The 17,050-nt window shown below is 36.6% G+C and overlaps 2 protein-coding genes across 5 annotated transcripts in view; one reads left to right on the plus strand and one right to left on the minus strand.

The window, feature by feature from the left end:
* Positions 1-4,112: 4,112 nt before the first annotated feature.
* arl8 (ADP-ribosylation factor-like 8) lies at positions 4,113-11,324 on the minus strand. 2 transcript variants are annotated; one of them, XM_034862336.1, is made up of 6 exons: positions 10,883-11,310; positions 8,909-8,969; positions 8,657-8,804; positions 6,974-7,057; positions 6,651-6,802; positions 4,113-5,873 (listed from the first exon to the last, which is right to left on the minus strand). In XM_034862336.1, the coding sequence occupies exons 1-6, from the start codon at positions 10,926-10,928 to the stop codon at positions 5,825-5,827; spliced, it is 540 nt and encodes a 179-aa protein (XP_034718227.1). In that variant the 5' UTR covers positions 10,929-11,310; the 3' UTR covers positions 4,113-5,824. The 2 variants fall into 2 exon arrangements, with proteins under 2 accessions (XP_034718227.1, XP_034718229.1); XM_034862338.1 differs by lacking the exons at positions 4,113-5,873; positions 6,651-6,802; positions 6,974-7,057 and adding an exon at positions 8,306-8,558 and having other exon boundaries at positions 10,883-11,324.
* An 882-nt stretch (positions 11,325-12,206) lies between these two features.
* The window catches only part of nsun6 (NOP2/Sun RNA methyltransferase 6), a 6,961-nt gene continuing 2,117 nt past the window's right edge, over positions 12,207-17,050 (plus strand). Inside the window, exons 1-9 of one of the 3 annotated variants that reach the window (XM_034861787.1) lie at positions 12,207-12,282; positions 13,152-13,235; positions 13,823-13,978; positions 14,065-14,162; positions 14,623-14,729; positions 14,858-15,011; positions 15,241-15,322; positions 15,412-15,531; positions 16,806-16,950. In XM_034861787.1, coding sequence (XP_034717678.1) covers positions 13,161-13,235; positions 13,823-13,978; positions 14,065-14,162; positions 14,623-14,729; positions 14,858-15,011; positions 15,241-15,322; positions 15,412-15,531; positions 16,806-16,950 — 937 coding nt within the window. In that variant the 5' untranslated portion in view covers positions 12,207-12,282; positions 13,152-13,160. The remainder of the gene's footprint in view (positions 12,283-13,151; positions 13,236-13,822; positions 13,979-14,064; positions 14,163-14,622; positions 14,730-14,857; positions 15,012-15,240; positions 15,323-15,411; positions 15,532-16,805; positions 16,951-17,050) is intronic. The other 2 variants (XM_034861789.1, XM_034861788.1) reach the window with 2 other exon arrangements.

Genomic DNA, 17,050 nt, shown 5'->3' on the forward strand with positions numbered 1-17,050 from the left:
TTTTTCCACTTTTTAAGACATACTATACTGTGACTTATTTTTTTACTTTTTTAGACAACTATGATTTTTTTTCAACATGCTATACTATGACTTTTTTGACAGACTATTCTAGACCTTTTTTCGACATACTATACAATGATTTTTTTCCACTTTTTTTGGCATACTATACTGTGACTTTTTTAGACTTTTTTCAACATACTATACTGTGACTTTTTTAGGATTTTTTTTGAGGTGCTAACAAGTACTTTTTCCACTTTTTACAAGATACTATACTATTACTTTTTAAAAAATGTTTTCCCATTTTTTCGACGTACTACAACTATGATTTTTTTCCTACATATTATTCCAGGACTTTTTCGACGTACTGTACTATTCTATGACTTTTTTTAACACACTATACTGTAACTCTTTTATAACTTTTTCCACTTTTTTCAACATACTATGGGGCTGTCAAGTAAAGCCAACTGGACACTATGACTTTTTTTTCCACTTTTATCACAATACTACACTATGACAATTTTCCCACTTTTTACGACATGCTATACTATGACTATTTTTCCACTTTTTAAGACATACTATACTGTGACTTTTTTGACAGAGTATTCTAGACCTTTTTTCAACATACTATACTATGACTTTTTTCCACTTTTTTTGGCATACTATACTATGACTTTTTTTGACTTTTTTCAACATACTATACTGTGACTTTTTTAGGATTTTTTTGAGGTGCTAACAAGTACTTTTTCCACTTTTTACAAGATACTATACTATTACTTTTAAAAAAAATGTTTTCCCATTTTTATGACGTACTACAACTATGATTTTTTTCCTACATATGATTCCAGGACTTTTTCGACGTACTGTACTATTCTATTCTATTTTTCCGCTTTTTACAACATACTATGCTATGAGTTTTTTAAAAACTTATTCCCACTTTTTTTGACATACTACAACTATGATTTTTTTTCAACATACTATACTATGACTTTTCCCACTATTTGACACACTATACTGTGACTTTTTTATAACTTTTTTCAACATACTATGGGGCTGCCAAGTAAAGCCAAGTGTAGACTATGACTTTTTTCCACTTTTATCACAATACTATATTTTTTTATATTTTTCCACTTTTGACGACATACAATACTATGACTATTTTTCCACTTTTTAAGACATACTATATAATATGACTTTTTTCAACATATTATACTATGACTTTTTTCAACATACTATTCTAGACCTTTTTTCAACATTCTATACTAGGATTTTTTTCCACTTATTACGACATACTATAATATGACTATTTTTTCACTTTTTACGACATACTATACTATTACTTTTTTTTTTTGCTTTTTCCAACCGTACCACAACTATGATTTTTTTTCAACATATTATATTATGACTTTTTTTGACACACTATTCTAGACCTTTTCCACTTTTTTTGGCATACTATACTATGACTTTTTCGACATAGTATACTATGACTTTCTCCCACTTTTTTCATGTACTATTCTATGATTTTTTTTAGAATACTATACTGTGACTTTTTGAGGTGCTAACAATTACTTTTTCCACTTTTTACAAGATATTATACTATGACTTTTAAAAAAAACATTTCCCCACTTTTTTCGACGTACTACAACTATGATTTCTTTTCAACATATGATTCCAGGACGTTTTCAACGTACTGTACTATTCTATAACTTCTTTAACACACTATGCTGTGACTTTTTTATGACTTTTTTCAACATACTATTGGGCTGCCAAGTAAAGCCAACTGGGCACTATGACTATTTTTCCATTTTTTCGACATACTATACTATGACTTTTTTCAACATACTACACCATGACTTTTCTTTTTTTACCTTTTCCCACTTTAGTACTACAACTTTTTTTTGACACATTATACTACAACTTTTTTTCAACATATTATACTATGACTTTTTTCGACATACTATACTTTGACTTTTTACCACTTTTTTTGGCATACTATACCATGACTTTTTCAACATACTGTACTATGACTTTCATGTGACTTTTTTAGACATACTGTAACATGACTTTTTTGCTATGCTATACTATACTTTATTTAGACTTTTTTTGAGGTACTATACAATGAAATTTTTTCAACATACTATTTTATTACTTTTTTCAACATACCATGACTAAAAAAGTGATAAAAAGTCACAGTATAGTATGTCATAAAGAAGTCATTAAAAGTCATAGTACTATGTCATAAAAAGTAATAATATGTTATTTCAGAAAAAGTAATAATATATTATTTCAGAAAAAATCAGAAAAATGTCAGTAATATTAGTTACAAAAAAGTCATAGCATAGTATGTCAAAAAAAGTCATAAATCATCGTAAGGTATGTCAAAAAAAAGTCATAGTATTCTATGCAAAAATTAACACCAAAAAGTTAAAGTACAGTATATCGGAAAAAAATACAAAATAAATCACAGTACAGTATGTCGACAAACTCATGATGAATCATAACAAATTTAATTAACAAAGACATAACATAACATAACACAAGACAGACTTTATATATCACACACTGGGGTAATTCGACTTGTCTTCAACCTCCTCTAGTTCTCTCACACTACACCGCTCCTCCGCTCTCTTCCCTGGTTACCAATTGATGCCCGCTTCTGCTTCAAGACACTAGTACTTGTATACAGGGCCACGAACGGATCAGCCCCCGCATACATCCAGGACATGGTCAAACCCTATACTCCAACCCACCCACACCGCTCTGCATCAGCCAACAGCTTGCTGTTGGCTGATGTACTCCTGCTGAAAGTAGCCATCAGAAGTTGGGTACATTATGGTCATAAAGGGATGGACATGGTCAGCAACAATACTCAGGTAGGCTGTGGCGTTGCAACGATGCTCAATTGGTACCAAGGGGCCCAAAGAGTGCCAAGAAAATATTCCCCACACCATGACACCACCACCACCAGCCTGAACCGTTGATACAAGGCAGGATGGATCCATGCTTTCATGTTGTAGACGCCAAATTCTGACCCTACCATCCGACTGTCGCAGCAGAAATCGAGACTCATCAGACAAGGCAACGTTTTTCCAATCTTCTATTGTCCAATTTCCATTTGTCCATTTTTGACCCAGCAGATTTGGTGACATTTTCAGCAGACCCATAATAAATTTATGAAAGAACCAAACTTTATGACTGTTTTTTGTGACAAACATGTATGTGTTCCGATCACTCTATCACAGAAAAATAAGAGTTGTAGAACTTATTGAAGACTCAAGACAGCCATAACATTGTGATTTTCTACAAGTGTATGTACACTTTTGACCACAACTGTATATATATATATGTGTGTGTGTACAGTATATGTATGCATTCTTGAAGTTGCACTAATTGGAAGTTGCTTTGGATAAAAGCGTCAGCTAAATGACATGTAATGTAATGTTATGTATTGTAAAGAAAAAGTCACACACATCAGAATGACACAAATACACATTAAATAGACATTGGAAAAATGTACAAAAAGTATTATATAGAATAGAAAACAAATTTAATATGAATTATAATAATAAAATATAGAAATAAGGCTACACTAAAAATGTATATAAGCCCGTGATGGATGCCAGCATGGCCAAAGACCTCCACTCCCACACTTCCTCTAAAAAAAAAAACCTGAAGTCATAGTATATTAGGTCAACTAAAAAGTCATTGTATAATAAGTATAGAAAAAATGTAATGAAAAGTCCTGCTATAGTATGCAGAAAAAAATAAAAGAAAACACAGCATAACATGTCAGAAAAGTTATAAAAAGTCATAGTATAGTATGTCAAAAAAAATATATACAAAAAAAGTCACATTATAGTTGATCAGAAACAACTCAAAAAATGTCACAGTATAGTAAGTCCAAAAAGCTATCTTCACCCTTGGCCTGGTTCTTCTCTTTCAAAACAGTAAAATATCACTAAAATCACCTCGTTGGCCACTTTGTCCAGTGGAAAGTTGGCAGGAAGGTAACGTTTTTGGCCCAAGCTTGTAAGTACACGTTAAGTACGCTTTTCCTTCTACCCCAACCTAGAATTTTATTTCAAATGTGCTGAAAAAGAAACCTCTATTCAGGCTCAAAGTTAAAAACAAACCTTTATTGACATACAGTACATGACCCAGACTGGACACCACCACGCTGTCAGTATAAGACCAGTTCCCTTGCTTTGTGAGATCAAGGCGAAAGCTGCAAACCTTAATGCTGCAAAAAGTCTAGGGGCCGCACAATTCACCATTTTCCCCTTAGTGTAAAAATACCTTGTCCCACAACAAACTATACTCTAGAGATCCAGAGCCACCTCCTGACCAAGATGGACCAGTCCTTCATCACGGTTTTGATTCGATGAAACTCATGCAACTCTTCTTTTCTGGCCAGAGTAGAACTTGCAAAAGGTAGACATGGTTTCAAAGTGACACATGCATAGATCTGTTACCAAGTTCAAGGAATTCTTATACTGGATAAAGAGTTAAACAAGGGTAAAAAAAAATCATGGGCGAACAAATTCATACACATACAGTCCTCCAGACACTCACATCAACATAATTAAGGCCGAGGTTCAATATTGGAACTATATGATGGCCAAAATATTAAATAAAGATCATCGTATTGCTACTAAACCCCCTGAACCTTCAAGTCCAGGATGGTTGATGACAAGTAACAACTTCTCCATAGATGTGTAGCATCTTTTTGATGGTGACTTATTCTGATCCCTTTGTTCAAAGTACAACATGTTTCAAGTGGAATATGCGCCAAAATGGCTGCGGAAAATAAAAGATACTGTTTATATAAGGATGCAACAGATCAGTCATACCTGCAGAGCACCTGTGACCATCTGCTAATACAAATCCGGTCTAGATGCTAAGCGCCATGAGCACACCTGCACTCCCTATAAAAGCAAAAAATCATAATGCATCATTGACAAAACATAGTGTATACAATTTAAAATACTGTTATTAAAACTGAGCAACTTGCATTTTAAATAATGTTTCAACCATTTAATGCCTTGAAAAAACTACTTAAATGGCTAAAGTAAGGGTTCATTTAAGGGTGCATGCCAAAACACTGAAGTAGAGGTTCAAAGTTAATAAAGAAGGGAGATTCATATTTTACCACATTCCGATATCGCACCAATAAGTTCAATTGTGAGAGTAACCACCAACAATGTAGCTTATGAAACTGAAATCATGTGTGACAGATAATGCGTGTGCTATAAATGAGAACTGAAAAAACAAACAGAACTGAAAAACTCCCTAGTGCCACCATTCACACCTGGTTTTACAATACTGCTTGTAATCCCTTTGTTTGTCCTGTCAATTTTTACCTGAACATGATCAAACTTCTATAGAGGCAAAAAATAATAACAATAATAATAACAATAGAGCTGCACCAGCGTGATGTCTATGGCATTCTCTTGATTTGATATGGTGTGACGTAACATGATATGTATGTAGTGTAATTCATGTCCAGTGCAGCCTTGCTTTGCACTTGGACATACTCTTAACTTATTGAAATTATCCTCTTCTCTTCCTTTACTGTAAAAGTCTCGTTCTAGATAACCAGATGGGTTCATTAGTTCTGGTCACGTTCCCATTGACTGGGAGAGACACCCGCTTCCACTGTAACAATTAAGCTGCGGAAGGTGCCGATGCCTCTCTGTCTTGTGCCGTCTCCAGAGGTCCAAGTCTAAGTTTGTCATTAAAAAAATAAAAAGTTACAATAAGCCAGTAAGGATTGTTGCCACCGTGTGGGGGGTGCAGGTAGTCATGCCATCGGCGGCTGAGGGAGGGGCTATCTGAGTCCAGCCCTCGAGGTCATCCACTCAAGGCCTTGGCATAAACTGGAAAAACAGTGAAGATGCATCAGAGGAAAAGTGTACAGACCTTAGACAGAATTTTTTTCAAATGGGAGTTTAAACTTGGAAGTTTTTTCCCCTGGCTCCACTAAATATTTCTAATTTGCTATTGCTGGGTGGAAAAAGCTCAGTTGTGCTGAGAAAAGCTTTGAAGCCTTAGGGCTTTAAACTCTACACAGCGACATCTGGTGGTTTACAGCACTCATTTATGGCTGGTTTCACTCTCAAATGTGTGAAATAAAAGGTTATTAATTAAATATATTATACTTTTGTTCACAAGTAGTGCAGTAAACGCGTATACTATTGTGCAATATGCTAGATTAAAATAATAAATAAATGCCATAATATTTTTGTTGTACACCTTATTGGAGAGGTGCAGGCCCAGTGTCCACTGGGGCTCACGTGTTTAACTTCATGGTTGATAGCTTTATGACATGTGTGCATAAACAACTTCTTATAAATCAGTGTTTTTGGCTTAATATAATTGAAAAAAAACTCAGGCTTGCAAAAAAAGAGAACAACTCGCTAAAGATTACACAGTGCCAAAACATATGTACACGTTTTTAATCAATACATTAGCTTTTTTTTAAGATCTTTTAAAAACGTCTTTAAAGTGAGCATAGCTCTAGGTCGTTTGGCAGTTGGACACGTTTGGGATCTTGATGGAATTTCATCAATGTTTAATCAGTGAATTGATTCAAATCCTGGAAAAGTATTACTCAGTATACATACATAGAGTACACATCAACATATGTCTCTTACCCCTCTCCTGTAAGTGCACAGCAGGACTGTATGTGCCAGGGGTGGTCTTTGATGGAGCTCAGGGTGAGGTATTTGGAGATCTCTGCCGCAGACATACAGTCCTTCATATCCTGCTTATTGGCAAATATCAACACAGCTGCTTTCCGCAGGTCCTGAGGGGAGAACACAGAGAACAATGAAACCATATCCACACTTTCTGCCACCTTTTGAAGCTGTAAACAATGTAGCGGGGTGGAAAAAGTCTTCGCAGTCCATTGAAAGAAAAACAGGGTCTGTGTTGGCTTCTATTGCCTTACAAATATGTGTTAAGATGGGTGTTTTACCTCATGAGCCAACATCCTATAGAGCTCCTCTTTAGAGATGGCCAGCCTCTCTCGGTCTGTGCTGTCCACCACCAGAATGATGAACTGCAGAGTAGGAACCAAAAATCTCACAGACTGACCTCTTTTCAAAAAGACATTCACAGCAGTAAAATGTAACACAGCAGGTGGGCATTTCCGGACCAAGGGCTCCACAATGGGTACTGGTGACTGCTATGCTAATAACCCTTTCTGAATGAGAGAGAGTGACCCTGTATGACAAAAGACCAAAGGCACGTTAATGTTGGTGAGATGTCAGAGACGCCATTTAAACCCAAACGACTGGGAAAAGAATTCAACCATGCGCGTTATCCAACATGACAGAAATCCCAGCCAGGAATCCACATGAGTCTGACACTGTGGAACGAAAGAGTGAAGTTACCATAGTAACCGTAGGGTTACTACAATATATGATTCCTATAGTAACCATAGGGCTCATAGTAACTCTACTGTAAAAGGTATTTAGAGGTTATCTGGCATTAAACTATAGCTGCAACTAACAAGTCAAATTCTTAGTTTATTGATTAAACTGGAGGAGAAAGGTTGTGTGCAGTGTTGGGCAAGTTACTTTTAAAAAGTAATTAGTTACAGTTAAATCTTCCAAAAAGTAACTAAATCAAATACTCAGTTACAAATGATAAAAGTAACTAGTTACTTCAGAAAGTAACTAATGCTTTAATTTCAAGTACATTTTTTAAATGCTCAAATGTGACCCGACCTCCACCCGTCTTTAACGGAAATTAAAATACATGTGCATGTTCAATTATTTATGATAATTCTGAATATTATAATGAAATGGACACTTAATCCCATAAATAATTAACAGAAACTGTACACAAATCTAAACCGTTAATGTTGCTGTGGGACAAAGTGAGACTAGCCTCCAATCAAATGCCATGTAGGTAGATATCATGTCTAGTGGATCGATACAAATAACATAGATGTTTTGGAAGTTTGGATATTTATTGCCCCTCAACAGGCCTCAACTGGGCAAAATTAAATAATGCTTGTTAAGCACTAAAACAAAAATGAATAACAAATATATGCAAATAACGTAAGTGGGCTGATGTTTCCTCTTTTGCGCTGGTGCGTTACCATGAGATTTGACTCAACCAATTATAGTAATGTGCTGCATTTTTCAGCAGTAACAGTGTTATTAAGATGGGAAGAGTAATCAATGACATTACTCGTTACTGAAAAAAGTAACACCATTAGTAATGCCGTTATAAAATAGCTACTAATGGCTATTCCCATCACTGGTCATGTGTGAATGGTTTTGGCCTTGTATTTACTTGTGACCTGTGCCCCATGCTGAATATAGCATGTCAGGGCAGATCAGGAAAGTTTAATATGTGGGGTTCAGTAGAGACCTCTCTTCAAGACACATCTGCCTCTGCCATGACTCTGCTGTTCTTCCTTTCTCTAAAACACTGCGGAGGCTGACCCTCGCTATGCTTTTCAGATAGGCCCCTTTATGAAAGCGTGACCTCTGACTTGGGCGGCCCCTGCTGCCGTCTGTGCTCTGAACAAACACACCAGCTGCCACACTCTGGAAAAAAAAAAAACTGCTGCTGGTCAATACTTGTGTTACTCTCCGCTGCTAGTATGTAGTACACAGTGTACTAAAGTGTTGCTTGTATTTCTCACCTCTGTATTGGAGTAGTAGGTGTTCCAGGAGGACCTGAGAGACTCCTGGCCTCCTATATCCCACATCAGAAAGTGAGTGTTCTTCACCACTATTTCTTCCACATTGCTTCCAATGGTGGGTGACGTGTGGACGACCTCATTCATCAGACTTTATAAAACAGAATCATAAAGTGAGTTTTTTTCTGGAGAATGATGACTATGACTATGTTAAAGTAGGTTCCAACTGCAAATTTGATCAATACAACTCCTTACAATTGGTAGAGGATGGTGGTTTTCCCTGCATTATCTAGTCCGACAATTATCACCTTGTGCTCTGCAAAACAAAATACAGTATTACACAACTTCAAGAGGACATTTTATTAAAAAAAAAAACACTCATGTAATGAATTCACTGTCAGTCACTGAAAAAAACATTGTGTGGCAACGAGTATGTCATAAACTATATCTAATCTCAGTCTATAAAATGCATTCACGTTATTCAAAGTATTAAAAATCATACAGGCTGAACTTATTTTCAAAACTCCCCGACCTATTTTCCCCCTAGCAACGCTAAAACTACAGGAACTTCTTTCCATTCATAAAAACCAGCTAACAGTAAAAGGCTTTGATGGCCGTGAAGCAGACAAACATAACAGACTAAATGCAGAACCAGAGCTGACACAGACATGCCAAAATATCCCAGTTTAGTGTTTTGACTTTTCCGCCCTTCTGAGGCCTCTGGCAGCCGAGGAGGAAGGAAGTCTGGTCAGAGGGCTCGCAGTTCTGATGGTCCCGGTGCACCATGCTAGGTCTTGGAGGATGTTTCATGTGTATTGCTTCCCAGGAGAGAAGCTAAACCGTGACGATACTGACGGCACAACTAAACTGATTGTAGCACCAAATCCGATTGTCAAATTCCTTAATTTTATATTTTTTTATATTTTTGTTTTTAAAAAGGTCCCATTTTGAAAACATTTCAGTAAACAATTAAATGTAAATGTGTTACTCCATCACATCTACCTCAAGGTTGGGTCAGATTCCTTTGATACAGTATGTATTATGTAACTGGGATGTTATATTTGCAGTCCATTTATTCCAGTGGATTCGCTGAAAATAGCTAAGCAGAACACATACTGGCTACTGATATCTATATCAGAATGCATTTCTTCTGCAGATTTATAAATCTATTTTACCATGGGAAAAACATGAAAATGTGCATTTAAGTATCTTTGACATTTATGTCTTGGTCTTCTAACACAAAATTGAGCAAAGTGGTGACACAGCAAACTGTTTCAAAAGAGAATAAAGCAAAAAATATATAAAGACACATTTAAAGTAAAATTACACAATTACCAGCCCTAGCCCTTTGGTCTGATTAGCTACTTCTCAGGTGATCACATTACTTTGTTGACTACATGTAACTAGCTATGCTCTGTTAGTAAACATACAGACTGTGTAATCTCTTAAAAAGTGAATAAAATGCTACACCATGAACAGTGTAATTTTCCTGGAATTAAGGAATGAAAGTAGGAGACCTACTCTCAGTACTCAGGGCCAGGCATCAATGCAAAACAGCCCAAAGGAATTAAGACAAGAGGGTTCATATAACTTCACTATCAAATGATTATAATGACCATTGCAGTAAAGCAGAATATGAAATTGCTCAGTTGGTTTTTAATTTAAATATTACATTAGCAACAGCAGATCCATTAATACTTTACTTATAATTATAACTCAAAAACTATCTTTCCTAAAAACAATAGCCTAATTGTTCAACTGAATCATTATTTGTATGTGAAACAAAGTGCACAGCAGTAAAATGACTGGATGAGAACATTTAACGTTACATCAAAGAGTTTTCAACAACGTCAGGGGAAAGTTATGTGATGTGTTCTGTAAAGTGAACGGCAACTGGATGAATACGCTCTCGGAGGCTTACTGTGACTTTGCTAAGGTAATCATGTTGGTTGATTCAGCAGATTAAGTAACATTACCGTCTTAGAGTGAGAGTGGTTGATAAAAATGGGGAACTGTAATATAAATGATTGTTTTGTCGTGCAAGTTACACAAAGACAGCTCAGACGGGAGAGTCACAGAGATGCTTCGAGATAATTTACTCCCATCTGTTATTTTGGGTCTTGTTGCTCACTTTATGCTAACGGACACTTTATGCTAACAGGTATTATACTCGGTTGAGTGGCTGGCGGGGGGTTGTTAGTGAGCCGTAACAAATTCACCGACACCCACCTTGGTTACAGAAGAAGCTCCACAGTTTGGCAAAAATGAGGCCCATTGTTTAGGTTGATGTCTTTCCGTCCGTCAGTAGAGTGGGGAGCAGTACTGAGCTTTTCCACTCTTAAGTCAACACAGTACAATCCGCGGCTAGCTAACATTAGCTGGATGTTCTCTTGTCCGCAAAACACCTCACCGACCTTTTGAATGCGGACTCCATGCACTCCGGTTACAACTAAAACGCAGCTAACGCGGGAATGCAATGGCGTACGGTAACATAGATGTGCTAAATTACCATAGAGCGGCTCAGGTTAACGTTTAATCCTCCACAAATCGTATAAACATTGGGTGGTAAGTGCGGCACTGTGTTGACTCTGGTCGCACGGCTTCTTCTGCCCGTTTGCTGCTGGTAGTGGTTCGCTGCAAAAAAGCAACCCCAGCTATTCAGTTCTCTTCCGACTACGTGGTGACGTCGAGCCGTGTTACGCGTTGGCCCTTTTTTTGTTGAGAAGCAGCTTTCTAAAATAACACCTTTAAAGAGTGAAGGCTTTTAAAAGGGGAGCAAACGTAAATATACACCTAATAACACATATATACGTATTGTAAAGCATACTGGGTAGCAAGTACTTTACAAAAAATCTATTTAATTATTACATTTTAATTTCATTCACAAATTGCATTTATACTGTACTTTCAGATTTTGTTCTTGGTGTTTTACTTTTATTATTTATTTGTTTATTATTATTATTATTATTTGACATTTTTTCTAAAAGCAACACATTAGATTTTTTTTATTAGTGCATAGTACAAAAGGTAACAGATTAGACAGACTGATGTAACAGAATACATAGAGAATAACACAAAAAAGTAAGACGTACCAACCAGAGGTTATTATGATTGATAATTTGATACAGATTCCTTTTTAATGGGGATATCAATATTATTGTATAATATGTTTGCGTACATATACAGGGAGGGAAGTGTGGCTTTAAGTGTCCCATTTATGAGCAGTATATAAAATGCACTATATGGTAGTTGGAAACAGATATAAGTATTAATTCATGTATTTGTCAACAACTATAATGAGTCACAATATGGTTAGACACAGTGGTGATAAATTAAAATATATGTATTTATAGGAGAAGTTATAATTGTTGACATCCTGTACATTTTGAGGCACTAAAATGTTCCTTTATCTGTTCATAACTGTATTAGTGTGTAAAAACTATGTATTAAATGTTTATACACAGCACATATTTGTATAGAAAAAAATGAATACATAGCAGCTTTTTATTGCTGATCAACAGGCGCCATTGCAATTTATGAATTCAACCAGTGTCATATGACCAATCCGTGACGTATGCGGAAGTGGTAGTCAAAACACCAGCGGACCATGTCCATGCCAAACATAGAACGTGAGTACCTAAAGATGGTTAAAAACGCCTTTACATCGTTGTCACACTTATATTAGACTATTAATTTAAACGATCACTCGTTGATTATGAATGTTAAAAGAAGATAAGTTAATTAGGATTGACTACCAGCGTTTAGATTCTAAATCCGTTTGTATCAAGATCTTATGTAATCTTGGCCGAAAGCACCTCCTTAGGTTGGTATTACCACACATGGATTCTGTTATTTAAATATCTCACATTTCTTACATTTCATTCAAATAGTTTCGATAATAGACGGTCATTGTGGAGAAGGATTAACAGGAATTAAGGGCAAAATTAGCTCTTCATTTTTATTAAAAATCCTAATAATTAGGATATATATATAATATTTCCTAAATAAATGTTGTTATTGTTTTATTCTGCATTCCTTTAATTGCATGTCTGAAAGTGCTACCGATCCTTACAGCCTAAGATAATTTGCAAATACACAGAAAAATCCACAGAACTCTACAAGAAAGTACCTACCAGAACAAGACATACACGATGTACAACAAACTAACAATTCACAATCAATAATACAATCCATTTACCATAAAACTAACAAGCACCAGATCATACATGACTTTTATTTCTTTAAAAACTGTTGCAACTTAAGTTTAAAATGATCTCAGATCTGATTCTTTTTGAGTTATGTGGGTTAAGTATTATTATTATTATTAGTAGTAGTAGTAGTAGCACTAGTACAACAGCCTCTGTACTGCGGGAATAAACCACTGCAATGAAATGTGTCTTTGATTATCCACCAGACTGTAAGCAAGTTTTAACCACAGTAGGGGCAATTGAGATTCATTTACTTTTCAGTGATTGATCAGATACTTTTCTTTGTGCAGATCGAAGAAATGTCTAATTTTCCAAGGATTTCCCTGAAGCCTGAAGTCACTGATTATCTCAAGAGTGTCTTCTTAAACAAGGAGGTACAGCAGGAGTTTCAATGTGTTTCTTGGAAGCGATTTCTCTCTTCTGGATAATCATAATTACACCTCATTTAAAAAGAGACTACTTTTCTCTTTCAGTTGAAAAGACAATGCAGGGGTGATGCGGGAACCTTCACATTGTAGCTTAGATTTGAGATAAACTGAAGACCAGTAAAACCCTCCCTAAAAAACATTTGGCTCTATGTTGATCTAATTTCTTGCTAATTTAATCTCCCCAGACAAGTGATAGCTTATGATTCCTATTGTTTTGGCCTAAAAACAGACTCTACTCACTCGGTCTGTCACTAATGTTTCTGTGTAATTGTAGAAAGTAAACCCCAGACATGTTGCTTGATGTCCTCAACGGTTGCTGTGCCAACCATTTAATTATTCTTTTTAATATGTTGACCTGAATGATGTTAGTTCAGGCGGCAGCCTTGTTATTTTTTACTTGAATAAATTGCAACATTTCTGTTTTAGGGATATATGCTAAATTTAAAAATGCTTCAATTTAAAATCAATCAAGTTCTTAAGATTTTTCTAATTGTTTCATCCAATAATTTTAACGTCATCTTGTTTGCGATCAGGTGTTAGGTGCAGTTGGCCATCAGGAGGCAGACTGTCGTTTCCAGAAGCTGCTCACATGCCTGTCTCACCCTCCTTCATACACTTGTGTTCGGGCCAGTACTCATCTCGCTCCCCTGGAAGAGATCAGACACAAGTTAGGAGAAGAGCTGAAAAAGGTGAGAATGAAAGAGGAAGCAAGGAAAAGTACCCACAGTGGTGGTCAGTCGAGTCCTAATCCTTCAGTGTGTTGTTGTTGTCGAAGCAGCAGATGTGCACCTCATCGGCAGATGAGGTTTCCGTTCAGATTCTTCCTCACCCGCAAATTCCAGATGTGCTGCTCCTTCCCGTCGATGGCCCAAGGTATGTAAGGAATGCTGGAACAACGTCAGACAAATCTGAATCTGCTCTAAGGAGTACACCGGAGCCTTAAATTGCAGTGTTTCCTGAGGCCAACACCACAAGGAATTTAATAGAAGGATGACAGAAAAAAAAAGAATTCTAGATGTGAACACATTTTCAGGTGTGTGTTTTGATCCCAAAGAGAAACACAAACTACAGTAACAGCACCATAACATTTGTTTTTTTTTTTCTGTTTTTGGGTAAATGTATTTAAATTTATTGTTACATGTAACTTATTAAAAAAAAAATTATACACGTGCTGACAAACAATCACACAAAGGAAAAGCTTGAAAAGGTTGTGAAGAAGTCTCCATGCACGCCATATATGCTGTATCTTCAGTATCCAAACCATCCGTACTCTGCCACAGTCCACTGAGACTGACGTAGAAGTGTGTGACTTCCCTCTCTCTTGTGTTGTAAGACCTGTGAAGCAGCTCAGCTCAGAGGTGGTGGTTGGTGCTCAGTGTGGCAGCGCCGTACTGAGAGGTGCTCATGTCTTCGTCCCGGGCATTCTCGCCAGCCCAAAGTGTAAGATTCAAAGACAGATTCTGTTAAAGTCAATTCAAATACATATTTTGTTAAAATGGACCTCATAGTGCTTTTATTTTGTCGAGTGTGTGGTGAAGTCAACCTGTGATGTGTTTATTGGCTCTTAGACATGAAGGCTGGAGATGTGGTGTCTGTCCTCTCTGACTTGGAGGGTCGGTGCACGCGAGGAGCCACGAGCTTCCAGGGAAAGAAAGTGTTCGTGGGAAACGGAGTTGCTCAAATAGATCGCTCCAGCATCTTCTGCGCAGATGAACCTGCCAAGTAAGTAGACTTTTTTTGTTTTATTATTATATGAATAATGACAAAAGTCAAAGCGCACTGCTGCGTCAAAGATTTAAAAGCCATTATTATGGTGGCAGCGTAATAAAAAACAAGACAACTGCATATCGACTGTACTCCAGTCTTCCTCCGGGTCAAACAGGCAGGGTGATTGTGTGGTTAAAAATTCATAAAAAAAAACGTATGGAGTCCCTGTTGTCTGTTGTTTTAGGGGAATAGGTGTTCGGATGGTAGAGGCACTCTACCAGAGTCCTTCCTTCGATGGTGTTCTACCCAACCTGGCATTCCTACAGGTATTTATAGTGTTAGAATGTAAAATAAAGTAGACAGTATGTATATTGTTGAGACTGTTTTTCCTATTCTCATATTATATGTTGTGCAGAACCTTCCCTCTGTAGTTGTGGGACATGTTCTCGGGCCTCGTCCTGGAGAACGGATCCTGGATATGTGTGCCGCACCCGGAGGGAAGACCTGCCACATCGCAGCACTCATGAGGGATCAGGTACATGTTCGACCGTCAGCTGCAGAAGTTAGCTGATCGGGGAAACAGAGTTATTTTCAGGGTTTCGATCTGAGAATTCATTCTATAAAGGACACATATGATATACAGCCTCATCCAATAAAATGGGGATCTGGACCCCCTAAAGGTGTTGCAAGATAAATCTTAGGAGTAAAAAGACGATAAATGTGATTGAAAAGAATCAAAAACATATTTCTTCTACACTTTTCTCCTGACTCTTCTCTAATAATTAAGAACTGATAGTTTGACCCTACCAGGCTTCTAAAGTTATTCACATTAAACTATTTAGGGAAGGTTGAACTGCTCATAGTTATTAATTTAGTGCTGAAAGGTCATGTATTGACATTTAAGTGGACAGAAGCAAAAAAGACCGGTAACCTCTGATCTATAAAATGATTGTTCCTAAGAATAGGAGGCTTTCATTCATGCTATAGCACTTCTCTGTGGACTTTGGACTGTGTCCTCCATGAAGAAGACACATGTTAAGCTAGTTATAGTCATGTAACAAAGAACAAAAGTGTAGTGGAAAAATAAATAGAGCTGTAAATTGTACATGAATCTAGTGGAAGAGTCCTGAAATAAATACAACTTTTTGTAAAAGGAATAATAGTGTCATTAATCATATTTTTCAGCTGTCTGTATTATTTAATGAGGCCACATTGTACGTTATTAAACCACAGGTATAATCATTGGTGGAAAGGTACTAGCTAAATTTAGTCTCTACTCATTTACTTAGTTTTTAGGTTCTTGTACTTTACTTGAACATTTCTTATGCTGCTAAATACTTCTACGCCACTACATTTTTCCGACTGCTATAGTCACAAATTGCTTTGCACGTATTTTGCACGGTATTTAAACCAAATGACTGGCTTCTAAAACGGCCTACACCTGTTCAATGCTTGTGTATATCATTTTCTGGAGTAAACATTTTTAAAATTCTAGTGCTGTTGCCTTATTTCCATAATTGCTTAAACAAGTTAATTACGGGTTGAAATATTCTTACTGCACTGCAAAACAAGGCTTTTAGGACTCAACTGAGGTTTGAAATCAGCTTCATTTCAGCAAACAAAACAAAATGTTGCTCATTATTGCATCAGTGTTAATAATATATACAGTATATAAAGAGGGCCGAGTATATTTGCTAATACTTCTTTTACTTGAGTAGGATTTTGAATATATTTTTAAGGATCTGAATACTGTATAACTGATGCTTTTTGTTTCTTGTTAATGGTTTTGTCTCTTTCTGTCTCACGCAGGGCGAGGTCGTGGCGCTGGACAGGGTCCGAAATAAGATCGACCGAATTCATCAAAACGCCCAAATGTTGCATTTACGGTCGATCAAAGTTTATTGCTTTAACAGCACTCAAGCTGTGAGCAGCGACTCGGCACAGGAAGCTGAAGGTACAGAGTGACAGTATGCGCTCACACACACACACACACTGTACACACAGAGTGTGTGTGTGTGTGTGTAGTATATATATATATATATATATATATATAT

This window comes from Etheostoma cragini, chromosome 22 (assembly GCF_013103735.1).
Source record: "Etheostoma cragini isolate CJK2018 chromosome 22, CSU_Ecrag_1.0, whole genome shotgun sequence".
Lineage (NCBI taxonomy): Eukaryota > Metazoa > Chordata > Actinopteri > Perciformes > Percidae > Etheostoma > Etheostoma cragini.